Source organism: Corythoichthys intestinalis, chromosome 8, assembly GCF_030265065.1.
Source record: "Corythoichthys intestinalis isolate RoL2023-P3 chromosome 8, ASM3026506v1, whole genome shotgun sequence".
In the NCBI taxonomy this organism is placed as follows: domain Eukaryota; kingdom Metazoa; phylum Chordata; class Actinopteri; order Syngnathiformes; family Syngnathidae; genus Corythoichthys; species Corythoichthys intestinalis.
The window spans coordinates 6,019,225-6,037,097 of record NC_080402.1 but is presented as its reverse complement, the minus strand read 5'-3'; the positions used below and the strand labels follow the sequence as shown (position 1 = coordinate 6,037,097).

Genomic DNA, 17,873 nt, shown 5'->3' with positions numbered 1-17,873 from the left:
GTGGAACAACATTTATTGGATAATTTAAACTTTTTTAACAAATAAAAAACTGAAAAGTGGGGCGTGCAATATTATTCGGCCCCTTTACTTTCAGTGCAGCAAACTCACTCCAGAAGTTCAGTGAGGATCTCTGAATGATCCAATGTTGTCCTAAATGATCGATGATGATAAATAGAATCCACCTGTGTGTAATCAAGTCTCCGTATAAATGCACCTGCTCTGTGATAGTCTCAGGGTTCTGTTTAAAGTGCAGAGAGCATTATGAAAACCAAGGAACACACCAGGCAGGTCCGAGATACTGTTGTGGAGAAGTTTAAAGCCGGATTTGGATACAAAAAGATTTCCCAAGCTTTAAACATCTCAAGGAGCACTGTGCAAGCCATCATATTGAAATGGAAGGAGCATCAGACCACTGCAAATCTACCAAGACCCGGCCGTCCTTCCAAACTTTCTTCTCAAACAAGGAGAAAACTGATCAGAGATGCAGCCAAGAGGCCCATGATCACTCTGGATGAACTGCAGAGATCTACAGCTGAGGTGGGAGAGTCTGTCCATAGGACAACAATCAGTCGTACACTGCACAAATCTGGCCTTTATGGAAGAGTGGCAAGAAGAAAGCCATTTCTCAAAGATATCCATAAAAAGTCTCGTTTAAAGTTTGCCACAAGCCACCTGGGAGACACACCAAACATGTGGAAGAAGGTGCTCTGGTCAGATGAAACCAAAATTGAACTTTTTGGCCACAATGCAAAACGATATGTTTGGCGTAAAAGTAACACAGCTCATCACCCTGAACACACCATCCCCACTGTCAAACATGGTGGTGGCAGCATCATGGTTTGGGCCTGCTTTTCTTCAGCAGGGACAGGGAAGATGGTTAAAATTGACGGGAAGATGGATCCAGCCAAATACAGGAACATTCTGGAAGAAAACCTGTCGGTATCTGCACAAGACCTGAGACTGGGACGGAGATTTATCTTCCAACAGGACAATGATCCAAAACATAAAGCCAAATCTACAATGGAATGGTTCAAAAATAAACGTATCCAGGTGTTAGAATGGCCAAGTCAAAGTCCAGACCTGAATCCAATGGAGAATCTGTGGAAAGAGCTGAAGACTGCTGTTCACAAACACTCTCCATCCAAACTCACTGAGCTCGAGCTGTTTTGCAAGGAAGAATGGGCAAGAATGTCAGTCTCTCGATGTGCAAAACTGATAGAAACATACCCCAAGTGACTTGCAGCTGTAATTGGAGCAAAAGGTGGCGCTACAAAGTATTAACGCAAGGGGGCCGAATAATATTGCACGCCCCTTTTCAGTTTTTTATTTGTTAAAAAAGTTTAAATTATCCAATAAATTTTGTTCCACTTCACGATTGTGTCCCACTTGTTGTTGATTCTTGACAAAAAATTAAAATTTTATATCTTTATGTTTGAAGCCTGAAATTTGGCGAAAGGTTGCAAGGTTCAAGGGGGCCGAATACTTTTGCAAGGCACTGTACCTGTCAAGTTCTACGGTTTCGGCGTAATTTGTACAAGTGAGCACTGATGTTAAAATGTTTACGCCGTACGTTCAAAATCTGTACGTTTTTCATGCATTACGTCTTTTTTCTCCGTTCGGATTTTGTCACCGTTTCGGCAACGAGACAATGCGTTACTACTTTGGTTGAATGACGCGAGAAAAGTCAGAGACACGGAGAGAGAAGAGCTGGAGGGAAAGAGGGAGTTGTGACGCCCTTGCAAACGCGATGCTAGGCTAGGTGGCTCCAATAATACCTGACTGTAGCCGACAGCCTACAAACTACGCCCACATGATGCTACGCAAGATATCACAAATAAATGAACTAGATGCGAAATGATACACTTGCCGGCGTTGGTAAACCGCCACCATCTTAAAGCTGTAGACTTCTCAGTAAGGCTCTTTTGTAGTGAACCTTCCTAGCAAACATAAGTAACCTTTAATCTAAAATACTCCTAAATCGGCAAAATCTTGACTTGAACCCATCATTAAATGATTAAACAGTTTTAAAACTTTAACATGTCGAAAGTTGACAGAAGAGAACTGATGCAAAAACGGGAGCAATTTTAACAAATTTAACGGTTGATTCACAGCATTAAATGACTTTCAAAGATTGCAAAGGTTACTACGTTTTTGGTTTTTTTTTTTGCAAAATTGAAAAAAAAAAACAAAAACAAAAAAAACATGAAAGGTAACACCAGTTACTTTGCCCAGTAACTCAATTACTTTTTGGGAGAAGTAATTTGTAACTGTAATTAATTACTTATTTAAAGTAAGATTAACAACACTGGTCATAAAGATGAAGTCTGCAGAATGACAAGTGACGAAAGCGGAGATTTCATTCTGCCAATTTGTTGCCGAACCCAATTTGCCCGCGGCTATTGCTGATCCCTACTCAGAATTAGCAAAAGAAATGTTCCCTGACTCAAAGATTGCATCTGTAAGTTAATTTATAATTTATAATTGGACACACTAACGAACTACCTTCAAATCAAACTGAATTGCAAGCTGAAGTGCCATGAAGTGCAGCCATCAAAAGACATGATAGAAATTGCCAAAAGTGCTACATACAATTATAACAAAAGTCACAGTTAAATTTTAGTAATCATGATGTAGCTGAAGATATTGTTCTTTGATTGCACCAGCTTATATGTGACAATATTACCGATAAATACATATTATTTTTAAAATTGAGTTTTATTTTTGTTTTTTATTGCACTCTATATTAAACTTTGTAAGACTAGTCACCAATTTGTAAGGGCATACGTCACTATTTGTAAGATTGCCAACGGCCTCGGGTTGACAGGTATGCGAATGAGTTGCCAATAAACGGCACGGTCCAATGAAAGCCTTTGCCTTTTAGCTCTCAATGTGTAAAAAACGGCATCACTGTAATCTGTTTGAGGCGATGCATGAGCGGGTCATTCCGCGCATGCGTTAAATGCTTCAAATATTTTTTACGTGAATAATTTAAAAAATTAATTGCTGCATATCTGATTCCAGTCAGATTCCTCCTCAAATCTGACTGTTCACACTACTTTTAGCAAGTGTCCAAATTGGATCTGGGCCTGTTCAGACTGAGCCACATTATTGACTCACCTGACAGGTTGTTGTGGCAACGAAGGCGTCAGGCAGTATAGAGCAGTGTTTTTCAACCGGTGTGCCGTGAGAGATCGTCAGGTGTGCCGCAAGAAAGGACACGCTGGAGAGACTATGTCCCTCAGCTGGCCTGGGAAGACCTTGGGATCCCGCCGGAGTAGCTGGTTGAAGTGGCTGGGGAGAGGGAAGTCTGGGCTTCTCTGTTAAAGCTGCTGCCCCCGCGACCCGACCGCGGAGCAAGCAGAAGATGATGGATGGATATTTTGACCTATAGATGGTGTCATACAGGAAATTACCGTATTGGCCCGAATATAAGACGGTGTTTTTTGCATTGAAATAAGACTGAAAAAGTGGGAGTCATCTTATATTCGGGGTCAAGACATTATAACCATTCACGACGCTAGATGGCGCCAGATATAATTGAAGCGAATGCTGAACTTGAGGAATAATGTTCTGTCATGACAAGTCTCAGCTACTCTAAAATTTAACCAGTTTGCATTATTTTATTGCAATGTTTTTCCTTATTCAGATTTGTTTCAAGACTACAGTTAGTTAGACCTCACTTTGATGGGTAATCCAGTTATTGCAATTTTGTTGTTTTATCACAATAGATTGGTTTATTTACATTTCAAAAACCAGAAGCCATTCATTTACGAATGTGATTGCACTTTAGTTTACATATTTAAATGATCAAATATTAAGATTTGAATGAGGCAAAATAACATGCTTTTTCTCTCAAATATATTGTTATAATCAGTTCTTTCAGATGTACTGTAATTATTTTCTGTATAAAAATGAATTTGGTGTTCAAAAAGTCTTTTTTCAAACTTGAGTCTTGAAAAAGAGGGGTTCGTCTTATAATCAGGGCCGTCTTATATTCAGGCCAATACGGTAATCATTATGAAGTGTTGGCTGGAAGTGTTGAATGCTTCATGGGGCTTCATACACTCCTACCTTTTACCGTATTTTTTGGGACTACAAGTCACGCCATAGTATAATTCTGTCTATCTATCTATCTACTGTATCTATCTTTGTATTGACTGTATCAGTCTATCTATCTGGTTTCTGGGTGAGCAGGGGACCTAAGCGCAGAGAAGGAAGGCAAGGTGGCAGTGGTAACAATTGTTTATTGCAGCATGTGAAGGCAGTCTGTGTCCAAATAGTCAGGTGTGCAGTTGGTGTGTAAGCAAGTGAGCTGTGAAGGCAGGTGTGCAATGCAGGATCTGTGAACAAAGGTAAAATGAGCTAAAGGAAGGCAAAACAGATTTCTGGAATTATCAATGGCCAGAGTCACAAACTTGGAGTAGAGTTGTTGATCTGGCGACGAAGTGAGGCCAGGGACTGGCTTAAGTAGGCTGTTAATGATGATTGACTGCAACTGGTCCCAGGCTCACCCATCTGTCCAATACTGCAATCAAGAAACACACACAAGGAGGAGGAGCAGGGCTCAGAGAGCAGGGTCCCTAACACTATCCATCTATCTACTCCAGTGGTGTCCAAACTATTCCACATAGGGCCGCAGTGGGTGCTGGATTTCATTCCTACTAAACAAGACGACATCTTTTCACCAATCTGGTGTCTCAAATGTGTAATGAGTTGACTGCAGTCAGGTGCTGCTTGTTTTAGCACAAACTTCATTGGTTAAACTGTCTGTGCTCGATTGGTAGGAACAAAAACCAGGACCCACAGCAGCCCTTGAGGACAGGTTTGGACACCCATGATCTACTCTGTCTGTCAGTCTGTCTACTAATCTGTCTACTGTATCTATTTCTCTGTCTCTCTACTAATCTATCTACTGTATCTATCTGTCTACTATATCTATATACTGTATGTATGTATATAAGTAGGTATGTACGTGTCTACTATATCTACTGTATGTATGTACAGTGGGGAGAACAAGTATTTGATACACTGCCAATGGGAAACCCCATTGACAGTGTATCAAATACTTGTTCTCCCCACTGTATATAGGTAGGTACTGTATGTACGTATATACTGTGTCTATCTATCTATCTATCTATCTATCTATCTATCTATCTATCTATCTATCTATCTATCGACCGTATCAATCTGTTTATCTATCTATCTACCTATTGTTGGAGTAAGTCTTTCAGGTCCTCCGCATGTTCGTTTTCAATTAAGGTGAGACGGCTAGACTGGATTGCAAAGTGAAAGACTGGAGGCAAGAGATCATTACTGTGCAGTTTTAATTTCAGAAATTTCTGGATGCATTCAATGACAAAACAAAAGCTGTGTAGAGGAATGCACACCAAACAGAGAGCTCGGTGCTGCTTATATGCTGTACTTAAAAGGAGGTGTGTCTGTTTGGTGATTAACTTATCTTACAAAATAGGTCACGAGCCTTGCTGGGTGGCAGTTAAAAGTCCATGATTATTGTTGGCAGTTAAAGTCCATGATTATCTGAGGCAAAACTAACTATCAGCAGTTTCAGTGGAAAAACAACTGGTCGTGCTTGCAAGCATATCAGAAGATTGCATTAGGCGAGATGTATACTGACTTCACTATCTATCCATGTCTGTCTATCTATCGCAGGGTCGTTCCTGACCAATTTGGTGCCCTAGGCAACACATTTGTTGCCCCCCCTCCCCCCATTTTCACCACATATATTTAAACACTCACACTGAAAAAGCACATTATCTCTTTGTAATTTATTATATAAAAAAGACAACAAACAAGTGCATAAATTAAAAGAAAAATGCTGTAATAACTATTCAAAAGCACCAATAAAAAACACTTTTTAAAAAATGCATTAACTAAATTAGAATTGTTATTACAATATGATTAACACCCACCCACACAAACCTATATAAAGATACACAGAACACTTTAAAATGAAACTGTGACTGTACCTGTCTATTGGATCTGGCCACTATCTTTGATGGGCGTAGTTAAAAGAAAATAAATTCTTGAAGCACGGCAACTACGCAGGACTATCCAATAATAATGAATTAAATAATATATGATAGCAAAAAATAATAATAATAAATTGAATATGTTTTTACATGAATGTGATCAACATTTTAATGAATTATTTTACATTTAATAGCAAATGTTTGCATTTAAATCTGTGGCACTTTTAGTCCCCCATACCACAGAACTTTGAAATTATTAATTCCATATTTAATGGTGTATTTATTTAATTAACTTTGGTACTTTTAGGCAAGGCAAATTTATTTGAAAAGCACAATTTAACACAAGGTAAAAGTGGTTCACATCACATGAAAATAAGCAAGACAATTTTAGTCTCCCATACACTTTGTCCAAATTTCTCTAAAATTGGAGGGGGAGTAAATTTAACTGAAACTAATCCACAGCTGGCTGAATACTGAAAATATTTCTAAAACAACAGCCTGGCTAATGATACAGTATAATTTTGCTTTAGCACTAAGTCATATAAGCTCTATGTAAATAACCGCTAGCTTGCAGTTGCGTTATACGTGCAGTTGAAAAAAATCAGCACAACAAACCTTTGTTTTTCTTCACGTCTTTGCTGTCTTCTTTTTCTTCTGACCCGGAGGGCTTGTGTCTTTTCATGAAGTTGACTTGTCACCGTAACGTCGCTCAATTGCGGAGGCTAAAAATAGCACCTTCAGGTAGCTCGCTGGTCTGCTGCGTGGTGAGTGAGACTAGGGTATGTGGTGAAATTATCGCATCATAGGAAAAAGTGAAACAGGCAGAAGGCACACTAGAAAAATGATTTCATTATTATTTAAAGACTTATTATGAACGGTTTTGTTGTTGTTTTGTTTTGTTTTGTTTTGTTTTGTGGTTTTGTATAATTTTTTGAATACTGCTATCATCAAATATTATTTGAATATTTTTCTTGATGCCTTTTTGGACGCTGGTGCGCACTTAGGCGGTTGCCTAAATCGCTGTATGGGCGGCACGGGTCTGATCTATCTACTCTATCTACTGTATCTATTTATATGTCTAATATATCTATGTACAGTGCCTTGCAAAAGTATTCGGCCCCCTTGAACCTTGCAACCTTTCGCCACATTTCAGGCTTCAAACATAAAGATATAAAATTTTAATTTTTTCTCAAGAATCAACAACAAGTGGGACACAATCGTGAAGTGGAACAAAATTTATTGGATAATTCAAACTTTTTTAACAAATAAAAAACTGAAAAGTGGGGCGTGCAATATTATTCGGCCCCCTTGCGTTAATACTTTGTAGCGCCACCTTTTGCTCCAATTACAGCTGCAAGTCGCTTGGGGTATGTTTCTATCAGTTTTGCACATCGAGAGACTGACATTCTTGCCCATTCTTCCTTGCAAAACAGCTCGAGCTCAGTGAGGTTGGATGGAGAGTGTTTGTGAATAGCAGTCTTCAGCTCTTTCCACAGATTCTCGATTGGATTCAGGTCTGGACTTTGAGTTGGCCATTCTAACACCTGGATACATTTATTTTTGAACCATTCCATTGTAGATTTGGCTTTATGTTTTGGATCATTGTCCTGTTGGAAGATAAATCTCCATCCCAGTCTCAGGTCTTGTGCAGATACCGACAGGTTTTCTTCCAGAATGTTCCTGTATTTGGCTGCATCCATCTTCCCGTCAATTTTAACCATCTTCCCTGTCCCTGCTGAAGAAAAGCAGGCCCAAACCATGATGCTGCCACCACCATGTTTGACAGTGGGGATGGTGTGTTCAGGGTGATGAGCTGTGTTGCTTTTACGCCAAACATATCGTTTTGCATTGTGGCCAAAAAGTTCCATTTTGGTTTCATCTGACCAGAGCACCTTCTTCCACATGTTTGGTGTGTCTCCCAGGTGGCTTGTGGCAAACTTTAAACGAGACTTTTTATGGATATCTTTGAGAAATGGCTTTCTTCTTGCCACTCTTCCATAAAGGCCAGATTTGTGCAGTGTACGACTGATTGTTGTCCTATGGACAGACTCTCCCACCTCAGCTGTAGATCTCTGCAGTTCATCCAGAGTGATCATGGGCCTCTTGGCTGCATCTCTGATCAGTTTTCTCCTTGTTTGAGAAGAAAGTTTGGAAGGACGGCCGGGTCTTGGTAGATTTGCAGTGGTCTGATGCTCCTTCCATTTCAATATGATGGCTTGCACAGTGCTCCTTGAGATGTTTAAAGCTTGGGAAATCTTTTTGTATCCAAATCCAGCTTTAAACTTCTCCACAACAGTATCTCGGACCTGCCTGGTGTGTTCCTTGGTTGTCATAATGCTCTCTGCCCTTTAAACAGAACCCTGAGACTATCACAGAGCAGGTGCATTTATACGGAGACTTGATTACACACAGGTGGATTCTATTTATCATCATCAGTCATTTAGGACAACTTTGGATCATTCAGAGATCCTCACTGAACTTCTGGAGTGAGTTTGCTGCACTGAAAGTTAAGGGGCCGAATAATATTGCACGCCCCACTTTTCAGTTTTTTATTTGTTAAAAAAGTTTAAATTATCCAATAAATGTTGTTCCACTTCACGATTGTGTCCCACTTGTTGTTGATTCTTGACAAAAAAATTAAATTTCATAACTTTATGTTTGAAGCCTGAAATGTGGCGAAAGGTTGCAAGATTCAAGGGGGCCGAATACTTTTGCAAGGCACTGTATGAATGTCTACTGTGTCTAATTATCTATCTATCTATCTATCTATCTATCTATCTATCTATCTATCTATCTATCTATCTATCTATCTATCTATCTATCTATCTATCTATCTATCTATCTATCTATCTATCTATCTATCTATCTATCTATCTATCTATCTATCTATCTATCTACTGTATTTGTCTGTCTGTCTGTCTGTCTGTCTGTCTGTCTGTCTAAGATTTTTCTCTTAATTCATCAAGCAAGAGAAACCAGAGTAACCAGTAACCAGTTTAATTTGTTTTTGTTGTTGTTGTTGTTGTTGTTTTAATCTTTCTGGATTGACGATTGTAAAATATTAACCCTGAGATATAACAATTGCTGTGGTGAACTTGTTCTCAGTACCATTGAAAGTGATAGAAGTCCTATCTATTTTGTGCCGGGAGGACATCATTCGCGGTCTATCCCTGCAGCCAGTGAATGAATCATACAGACCCCAGACGCTTCACTAAGTATATTTCAGTCAAGATTTTTAACACCAAAAAGAAAAAGCTTTTACAAATGAAACATGCTCATTTTGAAAGATATCTTTCATAAAAAGCTATTCTTAAATGTAAAATTGCTGCTTTCTATTCCTGTAGCCAGTGTGTGTCCTGATAGTGTCAAATGACTGCCCCCTCCAGGTAACTGCCAGCATGCGCTTGCGGGTTAGGAGGCAAAAATATGAGTGATTGACAGCTAGACCTTCGTGTGTTTGTGTTAGGGTGGAATTCACATTTCATAAATCATATCTCATAATCTTCAGTCATCTTTTAGACGGGCTTCCTTTTTCCCTGTAGCCTTTTGTCACTATTGGGAAAAAAAATAGTCGTACTGTTTGAAACTAATATTGACTCATTGGCAATGATGGATGTACAATTCATTTACACTGTGAATGCTCACGTTTCAGTGTCATTGACGACGCTAGACGTCCTATCCATTTTGATTGGTCGGGGTGAATGGTAGCCACTAAGCTAAACAAGTGTGCATATGTTCCTATAGTTAATGTACTGTATTCTCCACATATTTCTTTTTCCAGTATTCCGTGTTTATCACATATAAATAAAAGTGTTTGTTTGTTTGTTTGTTTGTTTGTTTAGTAACTTAATTAAACCATTGAAAACTGAATTTACTTTTAACAAATATACAGAAATCAATAGCAGAACACATTAGTAGGTAAAAATAGTATTAATGAAAAAAGATACTAAATATAGAAATTGAAAAAAATCTATAAAAATTAGGAAATCCTGAAATGAAAAAAAAAACTATTCAAAAGATTAAAAGATATAATAGGAAATACAAGTAAATATAGAAAGTTCATTAAAATTTAAAACAATTTATTTATGTATATTTAAAAATTCATTTATGAATGCCTCTTTGATTTTTCATATTTAAAAATATAGATTTTCTTTCATTTTAAACAAGAACTAGCTTAACTTTTTTATTTGTTATTAATTTTTGTTAAATTTTGCTCTACTTCTTTATACTTAAAAAAAAATTGACATTATAATTTTAGAATTTTAAGTTATATTTTCAGTTTAATTTTCTATAAAAAAAAATTTTTTTTAATTTATTATTATTATTTTAATGTACTTATGTATTGCCCTAATGCTATTTTATGTATGTTTGTTAAATATAAATTCAGGCATAAAGGGTATACAGTAAGTGGTTTTGCTGAATTTAATTATTGAAAATTAACTATTCAAAACAATACTAAGTGGTGGGTTTTTACAGAACAGTTATTAATAATAATGTTTTAAGAAATGTTTGTTTGTTTTTTTGTAACTTTGTAAGGCAATATTGGACCAACTGACTTAAACTTTAAGACAACCAATGGGCGAGCAGTGGTCCTGTCTGATATACAGTTTATAGAGAATATAAAATCTGCTAAATGAAAAAAAAATAGATGCTCTTATTTCATTATTTTTTTAAAATTGGATTTCACCTGTTACGTCTTTTTTTTTTTTTTTTTTTTTTTTTAATAAACGTCTTTAATCTTTAGCAGTCAAACTTTATTTAATCAGAATTCTGCCAGTTAGCAGAAATGCTACATTGCTGCCATCTACAGACGGTTGTATGGCAGTAAAAGTGTTTCTGTTAATGTTTGTTTGTATGTGTGTTTGTTTTTTGCAGAAAGTGAGTGAGAAAGTGGGCGGAGCCGAGGGAACGAAGCTAGATGAGGACTTTACCGAAATGGAAAAGGTGAGTTGGACTGATTTCTGTCAATAATTTGTGGTTAAAGCATTTTTACTAAGCTTTTTTTGTGTTTTCTCACATGTGCAGAAGGTGGACACCACCACTCGAGCAGTGATTGACATCATGACCAAGACTACAGAGTATCTGCAGCCCAACCCAGGTGACGAGACCAAGATGGTTTTATCGTTTTTACTCGCAGCGTTCTCAGAATTTTTTTATATATGAGTAGCCACTGTGTTGTTTTCGGGAGCTCTTTTAATTTAAGTCTTTTGGACGAAAATAATTGTTCGTCTTAGCAGTGGCGGAACAAATGTGAACTGGGCTGGGTGCGATGAGCATGAACGGTGGTTCACCATTGGTCCACATGGCTGACTGCTGGCACTGTAGCTGGCCCCCACTCCAGGTAGCGCTGAACCTGACCAGCTGCTGCCACGGTAGCAGCCTCCTGCCCCGGCTTGGCTGACTGTCCGTGAACCTGACTTGCTGCTGTGGCGCTAGCCTCCTGCTGCACCTGATCCAGCCCGTTAGCATGATCGCTGCAGCTGCCCTCATCGCTGGTTGTTGCTTTTCTGACTCGTTTTGAGCCATCTTCCTTCTTTTTGAAAAAAGACAGTGAATGCAACTGTCTTTTTGGCATGATGAAATACTGTTTGATTCTGGCTGCTTGCTCCCCAGATGCCGCAAATTTCCAAAGTGTTTTTTTGTTTGTTTGTTTATTTTTTAATGTCAGGGAAGTGATTGGTTGATCCAGCTTTTTAGGCCATCAACAAATCTCCAACTCTTTCAAATGACAATTTTTTATAAACAACATGCAATTCTTGGGATTTGTACTGTAAATTAATTTATGCATATTATTATTTTATTTTAAACTGTAATGTCTGTAACTATGCACAGTCCCTTTAAGAGACGCTGGGACTAGAGAGGTGTGAGATAGTAGGAAGCGAGGAGTAGATGGGCGAGAAGCAAAAGTTAGCGGTCGAATGTGGTTGCAGTTCGCTGTTATTTTGTTTATTATTTTCTTATTGTTGCCACAATAAAGTGGAGAAAGCCGTCAACAACTCCTCTCCATCTTTCCCCCCATTCGGGGCTATTACAATACATTTTTAAAAAATGTTTATATATTATTATTATTTTCTATACACGAGAGGTGCCGGATTGGCCCAAATAAGTCCCGGAACACAGGGAGGCCAAAATTAAGAGGTGCCGGATCTTGTTCCGGCAGGATCTGGCACAAAATAACTCCTGGTGTGGGGTGAAGAACGTCACATGAGTGACACCACCAAACACTGCTACGATGCATGCTAACTACATATACAGTGGGGCAAATAAGTATTTAGTCAGCCACTAATTGTGCAAGTTCTCTCACTTGAAAATATTAGAGAGGCCTGTAATTGTCAACATAGGTAAACCTCAACCATGAGAAACAGAATGTTGAAAAAAAAAAAAAAAAGAAAATCACATTGTTTGATTTTTTAATAATTTATTTGCAAATCATGGTGGAAAATAAGTATTTAGTCAATACCAAAAGTTCATCTCAATACTTTGTTATTGGAGGCCAAAAGTTTTCTGTAACTCTTCACAGGCTTTTCACACACTGTTGCTGGTATTTTGGCCCATTCCTCCATGCAGATCTCCTCTAGAGCAGTGATGTTTTGGAGCTGTCATTGGGCAATACCGACTTTCAACTCCCTCCACAGATTTTCTATGGGGTTGAGATCTGGAGACTGGTTAGGCCACTCCAGGACCTTGAAATGCTTCTTACGAAGCCACTCCTTTGTTGCCCTGGCTGTGTGTTTGGAATCATTGTCATGCTGAAAGACCCAGCCACGTCTCATCTTCAGTGCCCTTGCTGATGGAAGCTGATTTTCACTCAAAATCTCTCGATACATGGCCCCATTCATTCTTTCCTTTACACAGATCAGTCGTCCTGGTCCTTTTGCAGAAAAACAGCCCCAAAGCATGATGTTTCCATCCCCATGCTTCACAGTGGGTATGGTGTTCTACGGGATGCAATTCAATATTCTTTGTCCTCCAAACACAAGAACCTGTGTTTCTACCAAAAAGTTCGTATTTTGGTTTCATCTGACCATAACACATTCTCCCAGTCCTTGTCTGGATCATCCAAATGCTCTCTAGCAAACCGCAGACGGGCCTGGACGTGTACTGGCTTCAGCAGGGGGACACATCTGGCAGTGCAGGATTTGAGTCCCTGGCGGCGCATTGTGTTACTGACAGTAGCCTTTATTCCTGTGGTCCTAGCTCTCTGTAGGTCATTCACTCGGTCCCCACGTGTGGTTCTGGGATTTTTGCTCACCGTTCTTGTTATCATTTTGACGCCACGGGGTGAGATCTTGCATGGAACCCCAGATCAAGGGAGATTATCAGTGGTCTTGTTTGTCTTCCATTTTCTAATACTGTAATTGCTCCCACAGTTGATTTCTTAACACCAAGCGAAGAGAGAAGAGTTACAGAAAACGTTTGGCTTCGTTATTGCCAACAAAGGGTACATAACAAAGTATTGTGATGAACTTTTGGTATTGACCAAATACTTATTTTCCACCATGATTTGCAAATAAATTCTTTAAAAATCAAACAATGTGATTTTCTGTTTTTTTTTCCACATTCTGTCTCTCATGGTTGAGGTTTACCCATGTTGACAATTACAGGTCTCTGTAATCTTTTCAAGTAGGAGAACTTGCACAATTGGTGGTTGACTAAATACTTATTTGCCCCACTGTATGTTAAGAAAATTTCACACGTGAAAATAAGACGGTAAATATGGCGCATTTTCATCTCGCTTTCGTCTCATCAAACGAAAATTGGCGTTCGTATCGTTATGTTTTAGTCTCCCAAGACAGTTTTAGCTTGTCGTCACGTCATTGTCATGAAAAAATTGTCTGTCGACTAAATATCGTCATCGATGGCTAGCCAATAAACATTATTTTTTGTGAAATGTCGTGGTATTTAGCTAACAATTATGCTTTTCAAAGCTTGTTCATCAGTAGTGGTCAGCAACCATCATTCTGTCTTAAGGTGATCGATTGCGTTAGAGTGTTTAGCAGTGACCCAGTTACTCTAGGAACATGTGTTCAATCAAACGTTACTGTTTTTTTCAGCGACCAGAGCCAAGATGAGCATGATGAACTCCATGTCTCGCATGCGCGGCCAAGAAAAGGGACCCGGATACACCCAGACGGAAGCCATTTTAGGAGAGTCCATGCAGCGCTTCGGGCGGGAGCTCGGAGAGGAGTCTAATTTCGGTGAGCCGTTGGTGTCGATTTTTTTCAACACGGTATTTTGATACACCCTACTGATGGTGGAGATCGCTGTGTGGTCTTCAGGCTTGGCTCTAATTGACGCTGGGGAATGCATGCGAGAGCTGGCAGAGGTCAAAGACGCCTTGGATATGGAGGTCAAGCAGAACTTCATCGACCCGCTGCAGAACCTGCACGAGAAAGACCTCAAGGAGATTCAGGTCGGTTTCTTTGTCAATTGGTTGACTTTTTTCAAAGTCTGTTGAACTGGTCATTGGAAAGAAAAAAAATCCAATTGTAATTTAAAAATATTTTTTATATATAATGATAATAAATAATATAATAAATCAAATAAAGAATAAAAATGAATCAATATATTTTTTTAAAAAGTTAGTGAGGTGTTTGATAATATTCTTATAAATAAATTATTTATTTATTTTTTTTAATAGAAAATACGCATATAAATTTTAGGGCTGTCAAAATGATCACGTTAACGGGCGGTAATTAATTTTTTTCATTAATCACGTTAAAATATTTGACGCAATTAACGCACATGCCCCGCTCAAACAGATTAAAATGACAGCACAGTGAAATGTCATCTTGTTAATTGTGTTTTTGGGAGTTTTGTCGCCCTCTGCTGGCGCTTGGGTGCGACTGATTTTACAGGCTTCAGCACCCATGAGCATTGTGTAAGTAATTATTGACATCAACAATGGCGGGCTTCTAGTTTATTTTTTGATTGAAAATTTTACAAATTTTATTAAAACGAAAACATTAACAGGGGTTTTAATATAAAATTTCTCTAACTTGTACTAACATTTATCTTTTAAGAACTATAAGTCTTTCTATCCATGGATCGCTTTAACAGAATGTTAATAATGTTAATGCCATCTTGTTGATTTATTGTTATAATAAACAAATACAGTACTTATGTACCGTATGTTGAATGTATATATCCATCTTGTGTCTTATCTTTCCATTCCAACAATAATTTAAAGAAAAATATGGCATATTTCATAGATGGTTTGAATTGCGATTAATTACGATTAATTAATTTTTAAGCTGTGATTAACTCGATTAAAAATTTTAATCGTTTGACAGCCCTAATCAATTTACATAAATAATTAATAAATAATAATTCATTCAGTGGAATGAACAATTAAAAAGTAAAATAGATAATTAAGGAGCCTCTATAGGGACAGCAACAGAAATAAAATACATTTAAACCATCTGGTTCGCACCAGATAATATGTGGTGTGCACTAGAAACAATATGGTGCGCATCAGATTGTTTATGGTGCACACGAGATAGTTTCTAGTGCACACCACATATTATTTAATGCGCACAAGATGGTTTAAATTTGTTTTATTTCTGTCAATGTCCCTATATATAAGGGCCTCTATAATTTTTCGTTTCATCAGTAGTTTTCTCGTGCGCGGCAGATTGTTTCTGGTGGGGACAAGATAGTTTCTATTGCGCACCACATACTACCTGGTGCGCACCAGACTGTTTCTCGTGTGCACAAGAGAGTTTCTAGTGTGGACCACATACTATCTGCTGCGCACCAGATTGTTTCTCGTGTGCAACAGATAGTTTCTAGTGGGCACCACATATTATCTGGTGTGCATGAGAAACAATCTGGTGCACACCAGATAGTTTCTAGTGCGCACCACATACTATCTGGTGCGCACCAGATTGTTTTTCATGCGCACTAGATATTTTCTAGTGCCCACCACATACTATCTGGTGCGCACCAGATTGTTTCTCGTGCGCACCTGATAGTTTCTAGTGCGCACCACATATTATATGATGCCGCACCATATGGTTTAAATTTATTTTATATATGTCAATGTCCCTATATATAAGGGCTCTATAAGTTTTCATTTCATCAGTAGTTTTATCGTGCGCGGCAGATTGTTTCTGGTGGGGACAAGATAGTTTCTAGTGCGCACCACATACTACCTGGTGCGCACCAGACTGTTTCTCGTGCGCACAAGAGAGTTTCTAGTGTGGACAACATACTATCTGGTGCGCACCGATTGCTTATTATGCGCACCAGATACTTTCTAGTGCGCACCACCTACTATCTGGTGCGCACCAGATTATTTTCCGTGCGCACCGGATCGTTTCTAATGCGCACCACATACTATCTGGTGCGCACAAGATGGTTTCTGATGCACACAAGATACTTTCTATTGCGCACCACATACTATCTGGTGCGCACCAGATTGTTTCTCATGCGCACCAAATATTTTCTAGTGCGCACCACATACTATCTGGTGCGCATCAGATTGTTTCTCGTGCACACTAGTTTGTTTCATGTGCGAACCACATACTATCTGGTGCGCACCAGATTGTTTCTCGTGCACACGAGATACTTTTTATTGCGCACCACGTACTATCTGGTCTGCACCAGATTGTTTCTCGTGCACACCGGATAGTTTTTAGTGTGCACCACATATTATCTGGTGCGCACCAGATTGTTTCTGGTGTGCACTGGATTGTTTCTAATGCGCACCACATGCTATCTTATGCGCACCAGATGGTTTAAATGTTTTCCATTTCCGTCAATGTCCCTCTTGAGGCTGTGTAAAAAATTAAATCTTTTGGGGAAAAAAATCATAATAATTAATGAGTAAAAAAAAAATCAAATGAAATAAAATAGATTTTACCCCCAAAAAACTTTAAACATAATAGAAAATAATAATAATTAAAGTTACTACCTAATAATACATTTAAAATAAATACATCTCTGCAAAAAAAATTTCTTAAAGTTGAGTGGATATAACGTGATCTGTGATTTTACTCAGCCTGAAAATACCAAACTTTTGCTGTTGTTTTCGGGCGAAGACTGACCCATTTTCAAGTTTTGGTATTTAGAAAATACCATTAATTTTGCATACCTAAACTAGTAGAAAACAGGTCAATTGTGACCTGAACACAACATGAGGTGTAATAAAAAATAAGATACATCTGAAAAAACTGAATAACATTTACAGTTTCTTCTCCTTCTTTGATGTCTCACAGCACCACCTGAAGAAGATGGAGGGGCGACGTCTTGACTTCGACTACAAGAAGAAGCGCCAAGGCAAAGTGACGGACGACGAGCTCAAGCAAGCGCTGGAGAAGTTTGACGAGTCCAAGGACATCGCCGAGCTCAGCATGTTCAACCTTCTGGAGAGCGACGTAAGCGTCCCGCCGCCGGTCAAAATATCGGCAAACCCGCGGACAAACCTTCCCTCCTCGACAGATCGAGCAGGTGAGCCAGCTGGCGGCGTTGGTCCACGCTCAGGTGGAATATCACACCCGGGCATCCGAAATCCTCACGCAACTCTGCGGCAAAATCGACGAACGGTAAGCTCTCACTCCACATCTCACAACGCTATGATCCGACCGACGCCAAATATCGTGCGCGCAGGATAAAGGATTGCTCTCACAAGCCACGGAAAGAGTACACCCCCAAACCTCGTACCACTCTGGATTTCTCCTCTATCAGCGAGAACCACAACGGAGGCATTCACAGCGCTCGTTCTCCGGGTGAGTTCAGAAACCAAAACCTCGCAGAAAGGTTTTGCTACCATTTTAACCATCTTACGCTCATGAATTAATTATTAATGCTTAATAAAGCCTTAATAAATGGATATTATAAAAAGTTACTAAAGCTTTACTATATTGTTGTATGTTATTATAC

The 17,873-nt window shown here is 38.8% G+C and overlaps 1 protein-coding gene across 2 annotated transcripts in view; it reads left to right on the top strand.

Annotated features, from left to right (window-relative positions):
- The window catches only part of sh3gl2a (SH3 domain containing GRB2 like 2a, endophilin A1), a 94,933-nt gene that overhangs the window by 60,349 nt on the left and 16,711 nt on the right, over positions 1–17,873 (top strand). For both annotated transcript variants that reach the window (XM_057843162.1, XM_057843163.1), the window contains exons 2-8: positions 10,866–10,934; positions 11,016–11,088; positions 14,045–14,188; positions 14,270–14,403; positions 17,210–17,368; positions 17,433–17,536; positions 17,601–17,719. In XM_057843162.1, the coding sequence (XP_057699145.1) occupies positions 10,866–10,934; positions 11,016–11,088; positions 14,045–14,188; positions 14,270–14,403; positions 17,210–17,368; positions 17,433–17,536; positions 17,601–17,719 (802 nt within the window). The remainder of the gene's footprint in view (positions 1–10,865; positions 10,935–11,015; positions 11,089–14,044; positions 14,189–14,269; positions 14,404–17,209; positions 17,369–17,432; positions 17,537–17,600; positions 17,720–17,873) is intronic.